Source organism: Musa acuminata, chromosome BXJ3-9 (genome assembly GCF_036884655.1).
Source record: "Musa acuminata AAA Group cultivar baxijiao chromosome BXJ3-9, Cavendish_Baxijiao_AAA, whole genome shotgun sequence".
Classification (NCBI taxonomy): Eukaryota; Viridiplantae; Streptophyta; class Magnoliopsida; order Zingiberales; family Musaceae; genus Musa; species Musa acuminata.
In genome coordinates this window covers 36,851,598-36,870,936 of record NC_088357.1, presented here as the reverse complement: position 1 = coordinate 36,870,936, position 19,339 = coordinate 36,851,598, and the positions used below count along the sequence as shown (strand labels likewise).

The 19,339-nt window shown below is 37.2% G+C and overlaps 1 protein-coding gene across 2 annotated transcripts; it reads left to right on the top strand.

Annotated features, from left to right (window-relative positions):
* Nucleotides 1-3,718: 3,718 nt before the first annotated feature.
* LOC103974865 (WAT1-related protein At3g30340-like) lies at nt 3,719-6,613 on the top strand. Of its 2 annotated transcripts, XM_065167313.1 has the most exons (6): nt 3,719-3,959; nt 4,038-4,100; nt 4,205-4,321; nt 4,575-4,989; nt 6,047-6,198; nt 6,289-6,613. In XM_065167313.1, exons 1-6 carry the CDS (start codon nt 3,775-3,777, stop codon nt 6,425-6,427), a joined length of 1,071 nt encoding a protein of 356 aa, XP_065023385.1. In that variant the 5' UTR covers nt 3,719-3,774; the 3' UTR covers nt 6,428-6,613. The 2 variants fall into 2 exon arrangements, with proteins under 2 accessions (XP_065023385.1, XP_065023386.1); XM_065167314.1 differs by lacking the exon at nt 4,205-4,321.
* Nucleotides 6,614-19,339: the final 12,726 nt, after the last annotated feature.

Here is a 19,339-nt window from a genome sequence, read left to right as displayed (position 1 = left end):
GGTGTAGAATTAAGCAGCCGTGTCGGAACGAAGTCTTCGACATGTTCTAGAAATGCATTGAATTTAGTTCGAACTTTTCTACTCCGATGATTCACGTGCCAAAACTTCCAACATCGAGTCAAAAGAGATGCTTCCCTTAAAACTCTATTTGCTTCCCAAAACAAAATAATTTATTTTTATTATTTCGTTCGTCAAAAAACCGAAATTTTTTTTTGTAAATCATCACTTAATTAAACATCTATTTTTTCTGAAAGGTGGCGATTAAGTCATCAGAATAAGCAAGCAGAAACAGAATCCATATTATGCCAAAATCATCACTTATCAGTATGTGTTATCGAACCGCAGTGGAAGAACAAGTCAATGTTAGTTATTGTGTTAGGGAATGATGAGTTAAGACTCGGGATATGTACATTGTCACCAGCAAATTTAAGCACTATTGATTGTGAATAGGGATGACAATTCCAATCAGTAATACTATAAATTCGATTTGATCCTATCGAATCGGACTTTATCAATTTTGATCACAGTTATGACGTGATATCGATGCATAAAAATATCATCTCACCCATCCAACGAAGAAAATACCTCTGATAACTTCAAATAAATAATTTTTATTATTATACTAAAAAAATAATCCCAACATATGCCAATGATATTTTATAAGCCCAACATACAAGTGGTATGATGAAGCCTTTTTCTTTAATCACCATCAAAAGCTTTTCCGAACTAAAAATACATCAAAATTTCCGAAAGACAAGGCAATGATAGAAGCTAGCTGCCCTCTAAATATGTCAACCAAAGTTGTTCTTTTTTCTAATCTTACCAATATTCATCCAAGGTTAAAAAATGTTGAGAAAAATATGTTAGAGTAGAATAATTCTTTTCTAACACACAATTTGATATCAAAATATCAATTTGATATCAAAAGCACATATAAACTAGAACAATATAAATAACAGAATAATGAATCAATCATAAAGTGAGACCAAATTTATAACGTGAAAAATTCAATGCGAAAAAAAATCATAAGATCATAGTCCATCTTAATTTTTTACTATCTAATAATAATATGTCTATAATAAATTTTCTACAGAATAATAAGAGAATCACAGTAATATCATTAATTTACTGTAAGGATTATAGAAATTATTGTAAATATTTTTAATATAAAATTTGGGTCAAAATTGATAAAACTTAACCGCTGATCGTGAAGCTGATCACGAAGTAAAAAACTAAAAATCCTAATTTCTCTCTCTCTAGTCATTCCTCTCGCTGTGTGGGCCACCGCAGTTAGCTACACACGTTCGCTTCTCTCCATTGCTGCGTGCATCATTTTTCTTTCCTTTTTTTTTTTCTTTGATTTAGGTTTAAAAGACCCAATTGTCCCATCTAAGCCCAAAGCCCATATTTTGAAAAACCCAAAGCCCATATTTTGACTGAGAAAACCTTCAAATCTGAGCCTATTGTATTGGGCTTGTGGACATGTAGAATGAGAACGAAAGGTTTTGGGCAATTGCACCTCATTTTAAGAAATTGATACAAAGGGTTACGATACGTCCAAAACTATTGACATATAACAATAAGATTTTGGATAGATTTCCAAAGACTAAAATTGCCAAGATCCAATAGTCTTTTTAGTCGATCACAAAAAAAGGAAAAAGGAGAGCAAATCTTTGGAAAAGTTTGAAATTTACATTTTTCCAAGCACTTAATTGATGATCCGAGGATCCTTCATGGTTCAATAGGTTCGAAAGAAGAGAAAGAGCCAAGTCATACGGAAACAATCACTCTATTGACGGAGGCGAGACTGACTGCATACATCAATTTTACTTTGCATTGCATTTGACGAAAACCTCATGCATGTGCTTGACTATCTTTTCTAAAAGAGAAGGTCTTTTGGTAGTAAAGATAAGTAGGACTACTTTTGAGAAAACAATGACGAAGAATGTGACTGCTGACTGGTGTTGGTGGTCCTCATATCCTTGTGATTCATGGCTGCACCACCAAGACAATGCCATGAGAACTGAAAAGGCATGGTTAAACTCTCTGATGCAGTGCCTTCCAATGGCAAACACTTTTCACACTATGATGACACAGATTGTATATATATATATATATATATATTCTTCTCAAGATTTCTTAGCACTACTCCACTTAGATACTGATTTTTAAATACCAAATATATAAAAGCCATTGAGATTGATGAAGAATCCAATACTCTCTGTCAATGATACAATTCCTAAGGAATGGCATTTATGGCGTAATCCTATACCTCCTCCACTTGGTTCTTGGAGCTTTCCACGGCATTAATGGCATAAATTGATAGAACGAGAGGTTATCTTGGTTTTTGCTTTCTATTCTTTTAAGGGTGGCATGGCCTACTTCATTTTATTCTGCCTGCTGCAAAATCCAATGTGAGAACAAGCCTTTTCACCAAAAACAGATTGGCATTGACCAAAAAGCTTAACCAGTTTGTTTGGATCGTCAATTTGGTTCTATTCTCGACCTTTTTCTTTTCCTTCTATCGCTGCATTTATTTGTAGATTATACAATGTAGAAGCTGACTTTTAAAAATGATCGCTTTTCTTCTTTCCCAGTACGTGACCAACTTAAAGTTGAAGCAGTAGCTCACTGCTTTCCTTGGAGCTTTTTTTGTGGCTTTAGATTCATTCATGCATCTTTTCTGAACCACCTTCGCAACTTCGTCTCCTCCTCTCCATCAGTATTCCTAATCAGCGGAAGTTTCCGAGTACACCATATAAAGTCCAAGTCCATCTTGCTTTGTACACACGAAGAAGCACCACAAAAGCATCAGCAATCTTTGGGTACTGAGGAGTCAATAAGTAAACGCTTTCTTTATTGTGTGTCGTCGATAACGAGCGATACCTAATGGAGGTAAAAGTATAGGCCAGCCTTAGGCTAACATTAATGACAAGACAGTGATTCTGATTCCTGCCCTCTATATCTACATATCCTAAGAATTCCACTGCCACAGTAGCTCACGAACATTTTAATTATGGAACTCGCTGTTTCAATAAAATGCAAGGTGCCAATTCTATGGAATAAGAGATGAAAATAACTTTTGGCGGAAACATTGTACCCATGTTAGCAAATTGGCGACTGCAGGATTTGTGATCATGGGGAGAGTATAGATGCCTAAAGAGACTGGCAAATCGATCGGGAACTATAGAGTGGGATGTCCTTTTCCAAAATGCCGAGCCGTTCATATAGAATCAATGATCTCAAGTGACAGAGTTCAGGAACAATTCCGATATGGCCGCTTAGCTTAACGCCATCCGTAGAAAGGTACATGTCATTCACTAAATAAATCTTTTGATCAAGATGTTCCAAGTCGATCCGTGCCAAAACTTCAATATATATATATATATATATATATACTTATACTGCAGCATGTTACATATACGCAGATGGAGAACAAGCAGCCATGAATTACAATTCTTATTCTCCAATTTTAGTAGGTCAATAAAAATAATCAATTGGGCAAATGGCTACACTGGAAAAGTTACGGGCGCCACCTCAAAGCTGGCGTAATCACGCTGATATCAGCAGTAAAACCTGTGAATCTATCAGCAGTCAGAATAGGATTCCGGTGCTGATGCACTCAGATGATATCAGCACTTGAACGCTAAAAAGCAGTAGGTGAGCTGCATAAATAGCCCCCGATTTGATAGTGGAATCCTTACGCCCTTCGCATCACACCGATATAGCATTCTAGTTGTGGCTGGCTGGTTGGCTGGCTGGCTGGCGGCAAGAATGGCCTGTAATTGGAGTGAGTGGAGATCAGTCTTCGCAATGCTGGCAGTGGATGTCATGCTTGCGGTGATGAACACCATGGTCAAGAAGGTGATGGAAGAGGGGATGAATAAGCTTATTCTGATTACCCTCAGACAACTGATAGCAACCTTGTTCATGGCTCCCATCGCCTACTTCCACGAGAGGTATATATAGAAACAACTGCCACTGATTCACCTGAGAGATGGAATTGAGCTCTAATTTGTAGTGGATGGTGATTGCAGGAAGACGAGGCCAAAGCTGACGGTCGAGATCTTTGTATATATCTTCTTTAGCGCATTGATTGGGTAACTCCATAGATAGATTTTAGTAAAGCTTTTCTGGTTCAAAGTGCTTTTGCTCAACATATATATATGAGTGGATATGATAGAGAAACAAACTGTGGTTGCAGGGTGTCTCTGATGCAGTTTCTCTTTTTTCTTGGATTGCATTACACCTCCGCGACGTTTGCATATGCTTTCCTCAACGTCTCTCCTGTGTTCACCTTCCTCATATCCTTAGCCTTGCGGTACTTTTCGTGCCCCGGAGCACACATATGGTGAACTGTTTTCACATAGTTACAAAAAGATGGATGCGAGAAACAACTTTTTAACTTGTAAATACATCTTCAAGCTACTAGCCCCAAATCTTCGCTTTTTAATAGAGATAAAACTGATTCTGAATTGATGAAGCTTAGGCGTCCTCTTGATAGCACATTCATCTCGAGAACTTTACTGTGCATGCCACATTCCTTGGAGTTGATGTTGATGTTGCTTCGGCAGGATAGAGTCCCTGAATCCCAAGACCAAGGCGGGGATTGCCAAGGCAATCGGAGCAACAGTGTGCTTCACAGGGGTGATCGTGCTGATGTTCTACAAGGGCGTCGCCTTGAATCAAGCACCTCATCGATCGACGGCATCAGCGCAACCACAGTCACCGTTGCCGCCTGCTATGAGCTACACCTCAAGTACTTGGTTGATGGCGTCTCTTGCGCTTCTCGCCGGTTGTTTTTGTTTGTCTTCGTGGTTCCCTCTGCAATCCAAACTCGGCGAGAAGTACCCGGCTCTCTACTCCTGCACTGCACTGATGTTTTTCCTCAGTTTCCTTCAGACCGCCGCCATGAGCTTGGCCACGGTGAGGGGCCACTCCGTTTGGCTTTTGAGGAAGAAGCTGGAGATCGCTACTGTGATCTTTTCGGTAAGAAACACTTTGCTCAGATTTCATAATTTCTCTTTTTCCTTCCTTCTTGGAATGTCTCGTGTCACTCGCGTTTGATATGTTAACTGATTCATCAATTTCGTTTGATCGATTAGTCAATGATTAAAATGTTTAAGTTAAAATTGATAGTAATACATTCATGATTTCCAAATCAATCTTATTTTTATGCATTATAAATATAAGATTAATCGGGATGTCATATCTAAGTTAAGATTGACTTACAAGAAAGACTTTGTTTGTGTCATCTCAGTCCAACATTAAACATGGAAAGTTTTAATGACAATGACGTATGGGGAGGAATAAATTCCACTAGGCAGTTCATGAATGATTGTTCAAGGGCCACATTTAACCTTACAGACATGCTGTAGCGATATGCTCAAACTAAATGATGTGTACCACCAATGTATTAGGCTGTACCATCTCTGGAGGCCATAATATTGCCCAGCGATGATGGTCCTCTCCGGAGTCAAAGAAGCATGGCTTATGGTTGATTTCCTAGATTAATTCTAGCATAAAGAAAAGCTGGCCTAATTATATATATATCTGGTGTTCTCTGATGGCGAGCGTTCTAAGAAAAAGCTACTTACAAATCACTTGATTGAAGAAATTGTTACTTTTTCATCCTATCATATCATTATGTTTTGTATCAGTTGTAATCACAGTAAGCTAGAAAACAAAAAAAGGAGCAAGTGGCCAAGCGAAACTTCGATTAAAACTAGTCTAAGAAAAAGTTTCAGACACATCCTGCAGCAAAAGTTAGATCATAAGGTCTTCTTTATAGCAGACAAGACTTTATGAGAGGGTAAGGGGAATATATGCTGCCGACCCACTTCTCATTTGTTCTTTAGTCAAAGAAGAAAGCAGCTACCTCCAGTCCGGCATTTGCATCCACTTCTGCACAAGCAACGCAGCGATCCAATCACTGCTTCAACTTTTAGAGCCTAAACCTTACCAACATACATGTTAAAGCAATCGACTTCGAATGGGTATTTTTTGTTTCGAGTCGTTGTGGTGATGGAGTTTCACGTTGATTTAGGGAATTGCGGGATCTGGACTGGGATTCCTGGCCATGTCTTGGTGCGTGGAGCAAAGAGGGCCGGTCTTCACTGCAGCATTCATGCCTTTTGTACAGATTTTTGGGGCAGGCATCGACTTCACCATCCTCCATGAGCAGGTTTACCTCGGAAGGTATCGTGGTGTCCTGTTACTCATACTCATCTCTTGCTTTCTTGTGATTACATTACTGGTTTTACATGCTCTCTTTCGTGGTGTTGGCAGTGTTTTGGGGTCACTTCTGGTGATTGCTGGCCTCTACTCTCTTTTGTGGGGCAAGAACAAGGAAGCCCGCAGCTGTGCAGCGAAGGCAGCAGAGGGGAATGGAGAGAACCAAGTGCAAGTACAACTGCAATCTGTGTGAAAGAAGGCATTTTTTTGGAGGACTGACGTCCACCATCTTCAACGTACATGTTCTGTAATACTTGTAGCCTGTATGCATGCATAAGATCCAAGTCCTTATCTTGTATGTTAAGTTCAAGTTTCCTCGGATAATATTGAAGTCAGGATACGGAGTCAAACTCTGAAAAATCAAAAACTATTACCTTCACTATCTTTGTTGTTTTCAGTGAGATCAGAGCCAGACACTTAGATCATCAAATAAAATGTGTTGCTACATGACATCACATGGCACCAAAATGCAAATGTGTAATATAAATTAAGCGGGTTGGGGCTCACTGCCCCTTAATTTAGTAGCCTCTGGCTAAATTTTTCTTTTAATACAAGTGTTCCTTTTGTTTCAAAAAAAAAAAAAAAGAAAGGAAAAACCATTTCAGGTCTGCAAATTACAATAGAGTTGAGCTCTAAAACCATGTTTTGTGCCTCCAATGTTACACCCTTATTCATCCATATTCCTAGCGGAAATATTAATCAGTATGACTTGTTGAGAATATAGCTAATAATGCAAACTGAAATCCCATAAAAATGTCCTTTTTGAAGCTTGAGCTCAACATAGGATGATGATGGTGTAGCACTTTTAAGTTAATTTAGGGAGAACAAAACATTAGTTTCTTGGTAGCTCTCATGTCCATATAGGACCAGGACATAGCTTGAAGGTTTCAAACACAGTCTCATATGAGATTAAGCATCCCTATCCCTCGGGTTGTTGTAGATGGATAATAAACTAATGGAGTAGCCCGTTCTTTTTGCAAGCAGGAACAAAGCTATATTCCTCAACTAAACTTTGCAGCACAAAACAGAGTTCGTCTTCAGTGCCTTGCCTTGTCTTCAAATTCCATCTTGCTATATTCCTCAACTAAACTTTGCAGCACAAAACAGAGTTCGTTTTCAGTGCCTTGCCTTTCTTCCAATTCCATCTTTTTATTAACATTGTATTCTCTTGAATTCCATCTCTATTAACACACGGAACTATCGACTAACGAGTCGACCTGATTGATTTAGAGGAGTTATCAGCACAAAACTGATTGATTAACACACGAAACTATCGACTAACGAATCGAATTCCATCTTTTTATTAACATTGCCTTTCCTAATGACTCTTTATTGATAAGGGAGCTAACGTAGTCGATCGATGTAGAGGGATCACTGGGAGAGGTGATTGCATGGTGAAGTCGGGTGGGAGTGCTAGATTCCCCTAGCTGTTGAGTCACTTCTTTGGCCATATCTATGGATGGCGTCGGGGTTCCTACACAACTGGTCTATGCTAGGGGTGTCCCGATTCGACCCCTCCGATGCTTCTCCAAGCATCTGTTTTGCCTTCTGTAGTTCCTCTTCTAGTGTTTGTCTTTGCTATAGTGGAAGCACTGCCCTTTGTCTTTTGCTGGGTTCTTCATGACAACCTTTGCTTTACCCGGTCTGGATTGCCTTTGCCCTTCTCAAGAGACTTTTCTGTCTTTTTTTTCTTTATGGTCTCACTAGTATAGAGAATTGGTTTCTCTTTCTTGATAGTACTCTCTGCCTTCCTCAATATATTAATGAGCTCAGGGAGAGTTATCTCAAGCTTGTTCATATTAAAATTCATTATAAACTAAGAAAGGAAATCTAGTAGGGACTGAAACATAAGACTCACATATAGGTTATCCTCTAGGACTATTTGTAGACATGTGAGTTTCTCTATCCACTCATTCATTTTTAGGACATGGTTTTGAGCCGGTGTTCTCTTAGTCATCCTAGTGCGGAAAAGACTCTTGGATATCTCATATCGCTAAGTCCTTTATTATTCCTCAAATAGTTTGTGGACATGCAGGAGAATGAATATGACTTCAATCTTTTCATGCTGTCTTTGTAACTCAGGGGTCATGGAGCCTAAAATGTAACACTGAGCAAGAGTGGAGTCATTTATGTGAGCGATCTCATCCTCGCTTACCTCTTTCTCGGGTGCAAGCAACACTGTATCAAGGATGTATATGATTTTCTCCATCGTGAAAATGATTCTGAGGTTGTGGAGCTATTCTGTGTAATTTGGACCAATGAGGTAGTTGACATCAAATATGCCATGAAGGGATTTGAAAGTGATATTTTCTAAAAATAAATATGTAGCAGAAATAAATAACATGTAGACTTTACAAAAAGTAAACAACTAAGATATGATCTTATTGTTGAATCTCAGATTTTGATGATGAAACCAATTGATAATGTTATGATCTAATCTGTATTTTGAGTGATGTAGGACTAGCTTCGATCAAGGAGAGGCAAATTGATTGAAGTAGGAGGAATTAGATGTTGGGCCGGAGTTGAACATGTCAGGAGATTAGACGTCGGGCCGGAGGATCGGTCGATGTGCCAGCAGAAAGACATCATACCGTGAGTTCGAGCATTAGGCCAAAGGATCAGATATTGCACCAAAGAGACCAAAAGTTAAGGAAGTCAACATACCAATTGGGTAATACGCCGAAGGAGAGGACGATGCGCCGAAGGATCGGATGAAGCGCTGGAAGAACCAATAACATGCCATACAATATATGATTCGTGCTTTGTAATAATTTATCTAGATCGAGTTAGTTTAGGTTTAATTGAATCAGTATTAGGATGAAATAATGCCAATTCAATTAGGGGCCAATTAGGCCTGAATTAGGGCTGAATTGGGCATATTGTTTGGCCAATTCAATATCCTGTTTGGCGGTGGTACCGCCCAAACTATGCGGTGGTACCGCCCAGATATAGTCTTCAAAACTATGTCAAGTGGTGGTACTACCAAACTAGGTGGTAGTATTTCCTAGACATAGTCTTTCAGTGTTAGTATGTCAGGTGGTAGTAACGCCCAATGTCAGACTAGCAGGTGATGGTACCGCAAGTACCCGGGGATTTGAATTTTAGCTCCATGTTTTGAAGCTATTTGGGGTCTATAAATACCCCACAGATTTTTGCTTGGTATACACATGAAAATAGAATAAAAATTCTATGATTCGAAGGTTGTAAACTCTTAAAGTGTAGAGTCTCTCCTCCTATAGCTAAGGAATAGTCCTAAGGGAGGTGTGTGAGAGAACACTTATAAAAGAGGGGTGTAAAGGTTTTCTCCTGAACCTATGAAAAGGAGAAAAAGGTGTAAAAGGGTAGTTAGTTTTCGTCCATTAAAGGAAGATTATTAATGGATGCTAATGATCTCGATGGAAGAGGAATCAGGAGTGGACATAGACCACGATGACCGAACCACTATAAACTTAGTTTACATTTGTGTTTTGTTGTTTACCTTTATTGCAAACTATTTTATTTTCTCATTACTTTAGTGACACACTCTTACAACCATTTTCAAAGTTAAACATTTATGATATGAGCTTTTATCACACAAAGAATTCTGACTTGACGTAATTTTTATATATGCACTAATTCACCCCCCCCTCTTAGTGCCGACTTGATCCTAACAATTTTATCTTAATATACTTTCACTATTTTTTCGTAAAACATAACTCCCTCCAATGTGTGAATCGAAGATCTCCAATGGATCTTTAGTGGGGATCGGGATCCAATCGGCGTCTTGATGTAATCTCGAGGGACTCAACCAATCACACTAAGCCTAAAAGGTAGGTAACTCTTGCCGATCACAACTCCTTATGATTCTTGTCCTATTTGACCTTCGAACCATTATGGTCTCGAAGGACTTGACTAACCATGATGTCCAGTTAAGTTATCACCATCGTTTTAAGATGAGTCTGACTCGATGATATGCCCTCAAGGGACTCGACCAACCATACCACGTCTTTAAGTCACTAGTGATATCTTTATATCATAGGCAAGATCTCGAATTGTAATATAGGTGAGCCTCGAGGGACTCGACTAATTCAAAAAATATTGAAAATCAATTTTTTCCTATAATGATGGAAGGTTACGTAGGCTAATCTAATTGCCTCATGTCTATCGACTTAACATTATTGAGAGGGATTTTTGATTCAGTCTCCTAATATAACATGTCATACATATACATATTTAATATATATATATATATATATATATATATATATATATATATATATATATATATATACACACACATAAATCTAGTAGGTATATAAGTAATCATACATTATATAAGTAATCACACCAGATGATCATGGACCACGACCTAATATGATCAAGCCCGAGCTAGTGGGCCCAATCACTCACATTACGATCTATGTGTGTATAAGTATATTTCTATACCCTGTGATCGTCCATCTTATCCTCATAGGTTTTGTCGATATTTTGGTTCAACTCTATGCGTCATGATCATTCGTCTTGACCTCATGCATCCCGCTACCGCTTCCACGATCCTTTTGTGCCTTCTTAAGTACTTATAATTTAATTATAGACACGCAGGCCTGATAATAAATGAGAAAAAAATTAGAGACTCATAGGCCCTAATAATAATAATAATCGCATCACATGTACACACACATCATATGGCCCATGATCATTCGTTCACATCATACATCACATGTACACATCACCATGTAAGATAACTAGATAATAATAATAATAATTAATTAATTAAAATATTTAATTAATTACTTTATAGACCTTTTGGGTACCCTACACTAGGGTACCCCATGCGGTTGGGAAACCTTGGCTACTAAGGTTACCCCTATAGCTAGGAATCCTCGGCAACAAGACTACTTTGGGCGACCAAGGTTCCTTGGCCCCCAAGGTTGCCTTTGTTGAATCTCGAATTTTGATAATGAAACCAATTAATAGTGTTTATGATTTGATCTACATTTTGAGTAATGCAGGAAGCTTCAATCAGGGAGAGACAATTAAAGCAGGAAGAATCATGTTGGGCTGGAGAAAAACATGTCAAAAGATTGGACATCGAGCCGAAGGGTTAGTCGACGTATTGATAGAAGGCTTCAGGCCATGGGTTCGGGCATCATACTAAGAAGAGCAAAAATTAGGCCAAGAAAATCAGAGTTACAGAGGTCAACTGACTGATTGGGCAATAGGCCGCAAGAGAGGACGATACGTCGAAGAATCAGACGAAGCATCGATAAACCAATGACATGCCAAACAACACTTGATTCAAGCTTTGTAATAATTTTCTAGATCAAAGTGGGTTTTAAGTATAAAGGATTAACTATGATAGCGATCAAGGCATAAAGTAAAATAAAGTCCCGGAGTCAAGAATGAGATTTTGTTGGAAGTTCGAGAGTTCGATGGAAGTCTGGACGTTTGTCAGAAGGTCTGCCAGAATTGATCGAGAAGTCTAGGAGCTTACCAAAGAAGCTCATCGGAACTCACTAAGAAGATCGTGATGAAGTCCAAGAGCTTACCGGGAGTCTGTTGGAACATTTCTGAGAGATCGTCAAAAGTTCGCCGGAAGATTGCCAGAAGAAACTTAGACTTATGGACTTATTTAGCTTAGTGTATGCCTTAAAATTCATAATGAACACATAATTGAATTAGAAATGAGCTAACTTAATTAGGGGCCAATTGGGCCTAAGTTTGGGCTATGTTAGGCCAAGTGAAAGGACCAAACAGTAACCAAACAGGTGGCACTATCATGGCATAATCTTCGAGACCATGTCAGGTAGTGGTACCACCAGTCTGGACAATGGTACCACCCAGGCATAGTCTCTCAGAGACTGTCAAGTGGTGGTACCGCTAGATTGGTAGGGTGTCAAGCAGTGGTAACGCAAGACTGGGCGGTGGTATCGCCCAACATAAGCGGTGGTACTGCTAGTAGCCGAAGGACCCAGGATGAACATTTTTAGGCTCCAAGTTTGAATCCACTTGAGGCCTATAAATACCCCTCTCATCCTTGGTTAACTTACATAAGAATTGAGAGTGAAAAAGGAAGAAAATGTTGTTGTAATCTTGTGTGAACTCCTTTCAAACTCTAAGTGTTAGGAAAGTTTAAGAGAGGAGGTTGTGGGGGTATAAAGGTTCTCTCTTGAGCTTGTTAAAAAGAGAATAGAGATATAAGAAGGAGATTGGTCTTTGCCTATTGAAGGAAGACTATTAGTGGATGCTGGTGGCTTGGACGAAAGAGGAATCGGGAGTGGATATAGGTTATGACGATTGAACCACTATAAAATTGGTTTACATTTCTTTTTGAGCAATTTACCTTTACTACAAACTGCCTTAGCTTCTTATTGCTTTCACTACACTTCCTTATGCTTCCAAGTTAATATCTTTTTGATCGGTTTTTAACGAATGAATATTTTTCGAAATCGATATTTTTACCGCTGCACTAATTCACCCCCCCCTCTTAGTGCTGACTCATTCTTAACAGTTGGTATCAAAACCATGTTCTTTTCTTATTTGGTTTAACAACCAAGAGAAATATCTCTTTTCAACTTTCAAAAGGGCTTTTCTATCATTCGCAATGTTCAATGGGACAGACTACACATATTGAAAAACTCGAATGAGAGTTCTCTTACTTTCTTTGGATTTGAATTTATGGAATATTGTCGAAAGTGATTTTTAAAAGTATTTTACTCCAATGAACGAATGAAATGATTTAGAGAAGAAAACATTTTCTTTAAATGCTAGAGTTATGAATGCTCTATTTTGCGCCTTAAACAAAAATGAATTTAATCAGGTTTTTGCTTATGAAACGACTTTAGATATTTGGCATACTCTTGAAATCACATACAAAGACACAATTAAGATTAAAGATATTAAAATTAATCTTTTGATGTGTGATTTTGAATTATTTTATATGAAGCCAAGCAAAACCATTAGAGATATATACACCCATTTTACGGATATTGTCAATGGTTTAAAAGTACTTGATAAAAGTTTTTCGAATCTTGAACTTGTTAATAAAGTTTTACGATCTCTTTCTAAAAATTGGGATTCAAAAGTAACTACAATACAAGAGACAAAGGATTTAAATAAATTTCCACTTGAAGAACTTATCGAATCTTTGATGACCTATGAAATGACATATGATGAACTTAATGAACATAAGAACTATCTTCTAAAGAAAAGGAAGGATTTTGTACTTAGAACAAAAGAAGACCACTTGAGCAAAAGCTCAAGTGATGATGAACTTGAACTTCTCATAATAAAGCTTAAAAAGTTCTTAAAACAAAAATCAAAGAACAAAAGTAAACTTAAAAAGAATGCAACTACTTGCTATGAACGCGAGAAGAAGGAAGTACTCTGGGACGAATCAAACTCATCCGAAGACGAGGAGCAAACCAATAAAGGTGAGGTGGCAAACTATGCCTTAATGGCTTTCGACGACATGGTAATCAAAATCCCCTTAGTTTACTTTGAAATTACTTGATGTTTTCATGAGTTATTTTTAATTTAGTTTAGAAAAATTATATATAATTTTTTTAAAATTGCATGTTTAATGATGTAATGAAAATAGTTTTGGAATCATACTTATCTTTCTAGTGATTTTGAAAAATAAAAAAATTGAGCATGACAATTGCATATTAACTCCTAACACTAAGTATGATAAGTTAGATTCACTTAATCATTTTAATTGAAATTGATCATATTGTAGATTTAATGATGCATAATGATTTGACATCTTATGTTTTGGAATTATATGTTATACTTTTGATCTTATATCTTTCATGATATGACTCGTTTGTATTTATAATTTGTATATCTCATGATATGATTGAATCATTCATGCAAAAAAGGAAAATACATTACTACAACAAATAAAATGATTTTGTTTAAAAATATTTTATGAAATCATACTTGATGAAATAATGTAATTATGATTTGAAATCATGATTAATAAGTTTATATTTCAAAATTATGAATGATTCTTGTAATTTATGACTTATTGATCTTTGTCAAAATGAAAGTTGCTTTTTTGGTTTTAAACATGATGGATAGTTTTCATATGAAAAACTTGAGCATACTTATATGAAATCAAACACATAAAATGAAACATATGAAAAAGAAAATGTATTATCATTGAAATTAAAATAATAAATCAAATCTCTTATTTCAAGAAGTCTTATGTTTAATGTGTTATATTTTTGGTCATGAAGATTTTTGTGATGAATCTTGTCTTTGTCTTTTGGTTTTAAACAATGATGTATATTTTGATTTGGTGTAAAAACTTGGGCATGCTTGTAAGAAATCAAATCACTTAAATTGAAACAACTAAAAAGAGGAAAGCTTTCTCTTTCAAAAATTTCTCTACGTTATTGATTTTTTAAAAAGGAGATATTAATAAATCTATCTATTTTTTTTTTGAATCTCTTGAAAATGATTTTGATGATTTGAAATTGAATGAGGAATATTTTGATTTCATTAGAAGAGAATTAGGTATGCTAAATCTTTCAAATGTATAAATTCCTTTCTCAGATTTCTCGGTTCTTCAAAATTTGAATTTTCTTTTTAAATTGAGATCATCTTTTTTTTAGGATTGGAGCGGCACTAAGAGGGGGGGGTGAATTAGTACAGCGGTAAACTAACGTTGGTGTAAAAACTTTCATACGATAAAAACCAAGATCGATGAAAATCGATTTTGGAAGCTTAATAACTTAGAAGCGTATGGAAGCGTAGTGACTAAGTAAAGTAGTATGCAGTATGTAAATGACAAGAATAAAATGCAAACCAGAGAATACAACAGTTTTAGAGTGGTTCAGTCAAAATGACCTATATCCACTTGCGAAGCCTTCTTCAAAGAGGCTCCCAACTTCCACAAGCAAATCACTTTGAAGGGGAAGGACTAATACCCCTCTTACAACCTTTACAAGTGGTTTACACTCTTACAATTTTTTCAACAAGAAGGGAGGAGGTGAACACTCAAGCAATTTGAAAACAAGACTTGCTAATACTTTGCTAAGGCTCTTATCTCAAACTATTGCTTGGCAAAAGTTGTATTCTTTGCTGAGAATTAAGGGGTATTTATAGGCCCCAAGAGGATTCAAAATTGGACTCCAAAATTTGAATTCTCTTGGGTTTTCGAGACTGGCGGTGCCACCGCCTGTCGGTGGTGGTGCTACCACCCGTCAATGTCTGTCAGACGGTGTACTGGCGGTGCCACCGCTTGTCGGTGGTTGTGCCACCGCCTGATCTTGGGTGCTGGGCGGTGCCATCGCCTAGTTTGGTAGTGCCACCGCTTGACACTTTGGGCTTTGGGCGGTGCCACTGCCCAATCCGGGGGTTCCACCACCCATCCTTACTCATCTCTGGTTGGGCTTCAAGTCCGTCCCGAACTAGGTCACCTTTGGGCCCAATTGGCCCTTAACCAGGATATATGATTATCCTTTAATCCTAACCCTAATTACATGTGAACTACGTACCTAAAAACATAATCCTAAGCAAGTTTTTAACCGGCAAACGTCGAGTCTTGTTCCGGCGAGCTTTCCGACGATCTTTCGGTGGACTTCCGATACGCCCTTGGGTTTCTTTCGGTGGACTCCCAGCAGGCTCCCGATCTTTGTGAAGAATTCAACGAGTAGCCGAGCCTTCTCGGTGATCTCTGTGAACCTCTGACGATCTCTTCGGCAGACTTTCGAAAGTTCCGACAAGTCTCCGATCTTTCTTGGTTGATTCCGAACAGCATCTCCGATGAATCTTCGGACTCTCAAACATCCATCGAACTTGACTCCGGTATCCTTGCTTTATGTCTTTAGACTGCCGTAGTTAATCCTGCATAATTAACTTTAATAATATGGATTAGATCAATTAACTCATCAATTGATTTCATCATCAAAATCCGAGATTCAATAATCTCCCCCTTTTTGATGATGATAATCAATTTGATGACGGAGTTAAACATAACTTCCCCTATCTATATGCCATATTATGAGAAGATAAAAACACTTGAATTCCATCCCTTGAATTCAAGCATAAATTGATAAGTTCTAACCGTTGAACTTATCATTATCTTATTAAGCATGATCAAATACGAAACTTCGTATTTCTCATAATTTCCGGCTATTGAAAATCATTTTCAAGTCAAATGATAAGAGCCAATTTTCACTATGACGAGAGAAAAGAATTTTCAAAATGAATTTCATACTATATATGTGAGGCATGATTTCATATGATCAACCAATTTGAGAACTTGCGATATACTCAAAGATTTTGCGAGGTATATAAGATAAGCTTTTGCAATTCATACATGTCATGCTATCGATGCGCTTAAGTCATTTTTATTAAGTTATGATACGTACAAGTCATCACTTCTCCCCCTTTGTCATCAACAAAAAAAAGAGATGAGACTCGAAGCATACAGTTTGTGATCATAAAATCAAAAGAATTCAGCGTTAAGATTAATCATACGAAATTCATCATTCAAAATTAATCTCGCAAGAAATATTTATCCAGATTCCAAACCAAATCAGCAATTATCTAGAATTTAACAATACATCTTAAACAAAGGTTCAGTTTTTGTTCAAAAGAAGATGATAGACTTTTAACTTCATATTAAGAGTAATTAGAACAGAATTAGAAACTACATCGATTAATCCTTAGGAGGTAAGCCACAGTGTTGATATATGACATTTATTTTTTAATTCATTTGTCGTATAGTTCCTTCAAAATTTCAATTTGCTGGATTTGAATTTGTTCTTGCTGCGATTTGATCTGATACAATTATACTATAATGAGTTCTTTGGAGGATGAAACAGGAGCGGAAGGTGCTGCGCCAAAGGGACTAGGAGGAGGAGATTCATTTCCCCTAAGAATTGGTGTTTCGGGGTGTTCTACTGGTGGGAGAATTGGATCAGTCCTTCTAGGTTGCCTAACCCATATACCGTTGCTAAATATGCACCTAAGTCTTTTCAGCAGATTTCTGTTGATGATGTTATACCGATCACTTTGAATTGTTTCTTCATCGGGTGAGATACAAATGTCATGGGCAAGTAGGAATCGAGTGATTAACCCTCCATATGGTAACATAGTGTCTTTAACTATAATATCCTGCATATGTTGCCAGATTGAGTATCCATAACAGTTATGTTGACCGGTCATAATCCAATACATGGTGCTTATTTCTACTTGACTCATTTCATCAAGATGAAATTGCTTAGGGAATAGTATGCTGGTTATGATATGATGAAGGATTTTAGAGTTAAAGGGCAGTAAGTGCTCGCAACTCTTGGGTATTATGTCGACGTCCGGATTTGCAAAAATGGTTTCGACGACTTCGGAGTAAGTTACTCTGATTATATTGACATCCCATTTACCTCTAAAATAACAGTCCCTATCTTTTTCAGTGATTCCAATTAGTTCACAAATAGTACTATCAAAAATTTTAATTTGTGTTCTTAGTAGGTAAGTACTTAGGCTATCATTATCTATATATAAGTTTGCATAAAATAACCTAACTAACTTAGGATAAATTGGTTCATTTATTTGTAGTAAAGGTAGGGCATCTAGATGTGCAAACCACCTAATGGGTTCTAGGTTTCCTAGTTCATTGAGATCAACGTGTTTACCCTTATGGATACACCTTGTTTCGAAGTTTGGAAACCTAAGAGCTACTTCTTTGGATCTAAAAAGGTCTTGGTCATTATGAATCTCCTTCAACCCTTTTCCCTTTTGATCTTTTAGGAGCCATTATCTAGACAAGATGATAGATGAAACTATAAGGAGTAGGTAAAATAATGAGAAGAGAGGAAAAATTTCAGATTTTACCTTATTGAGAATCTCTTGGAAGATGGAGAGCTTGGACCAACAAGAATCCCTCTCCAAGGCTTCTAAAAGTTGGAATGAAGATTTAGAGAGGCTGTGGGAGAGCTTGAGGTAGTTTCTCACGGGTTGGGGGCGGTGTCACCGCCGGCCCTAACCCCTCGGCTTATAAAGGGGCTCTCAGGCGGTGCCACCGCCAAAACGAGTGGTGCCACTGCCTGGCGCTCGAGCGCACAAGCAGTGCTACCGCCGGTTTTAGCGGTGCCACCGCTGGCATGCCGCGGAAGAGAAGAAAGAATTCTTTCTTCCCGTCTTTTATTTTTTCAGAGGTGTTTGACTCAAGATAGGTTGAGATATTGGGTTATATTTTAATATATCATTTGGAATCGAAAGAGAAGGATGAAATCAAATCCACAAAAGAACGAAACAAGGATGAGACTTTTTTTTCAAAAAATACATTCAAACAAGCTTATTTTCAGGGATAATTTAATATGCCTAGTTCCCTTCTAATGAATTCAAATTGGTCTTCATTTAAGGCTTTTGTAAAAATGTCTGCTAATTGATGCTTTGTGTCAATAAATTCTAGAACGACATTATTGTTAAGGACATGATCGCGTATGAAATGATGCCTAATATCTATATGCTTAGTTCTAGAGTGTTGAATCTGATTTTTGGTAAGACATATGACACTTGTATTATCACATTTTATGGAAATATTTTTTCAAGTGAATTCCATAGTCTTCTAATGTATTTTTCATCCAAACAACTTGTGCACAGCATGCACTTGCAGCAATGTATTCGACTTCCGCCATAGATAGTGCAACTGAATTTTGTTTCTTGGAAGTCCAAGAAATAAGTGCATGTCCTAAAAATTGGCATGTTCCGGATGTACTTTTTCTATCTATCCTATATCTGCCAAAATCGGCATCTGCATAAGCTATTAAATCAAATTTATCAGATTTTGGATATCACAATCCTAAATTTGGAGTTTCTTTAAGATATCTAAATATTTTTTTAACACTCTTAAGATAAGATAATTCAGGATTATATTGAAACCTAGCGTAAAGTCCTACACTAAACATGATGTCCGGTCTAGTCACAATGAGGTAGAGTAGACTACCTATCATTCCCCTATATATTTTTTGATCGAAATTTTCACTATTTTCATCCATATCTAACTTAGTCGAAGTACTCATAGGGGTGTTTATCGCTTTTGAATTATTCATGTTAAATCATTTTAACAATTCTAATATATATTTAGATTGTTTAAGAAATATACCATCACTAA

Coding starts and splice junctions, on each gene's coding strand:
- LOC103974865 (XM_065167313.1), top strand. CDS start 3,775: ATGGCCTGTAATTGGAGTGAGTGGAGATCAGTCTTCGCAATGCTGGCA. Junction 3,960..4,037: donor ATCGCCTACTTCCACGAGAG/GTATATATAGAA, acceptor TGGTGATTGCAG/GAAGACGAGGCCAAAGCTGA. Junction 4,322..4,574: donor CTCATATCCTTAGCCTTGCG/GTACTTTTCGTG, acceptor TTGCTTCGGCAG/GATAGAGTCCCTGAATCCCA.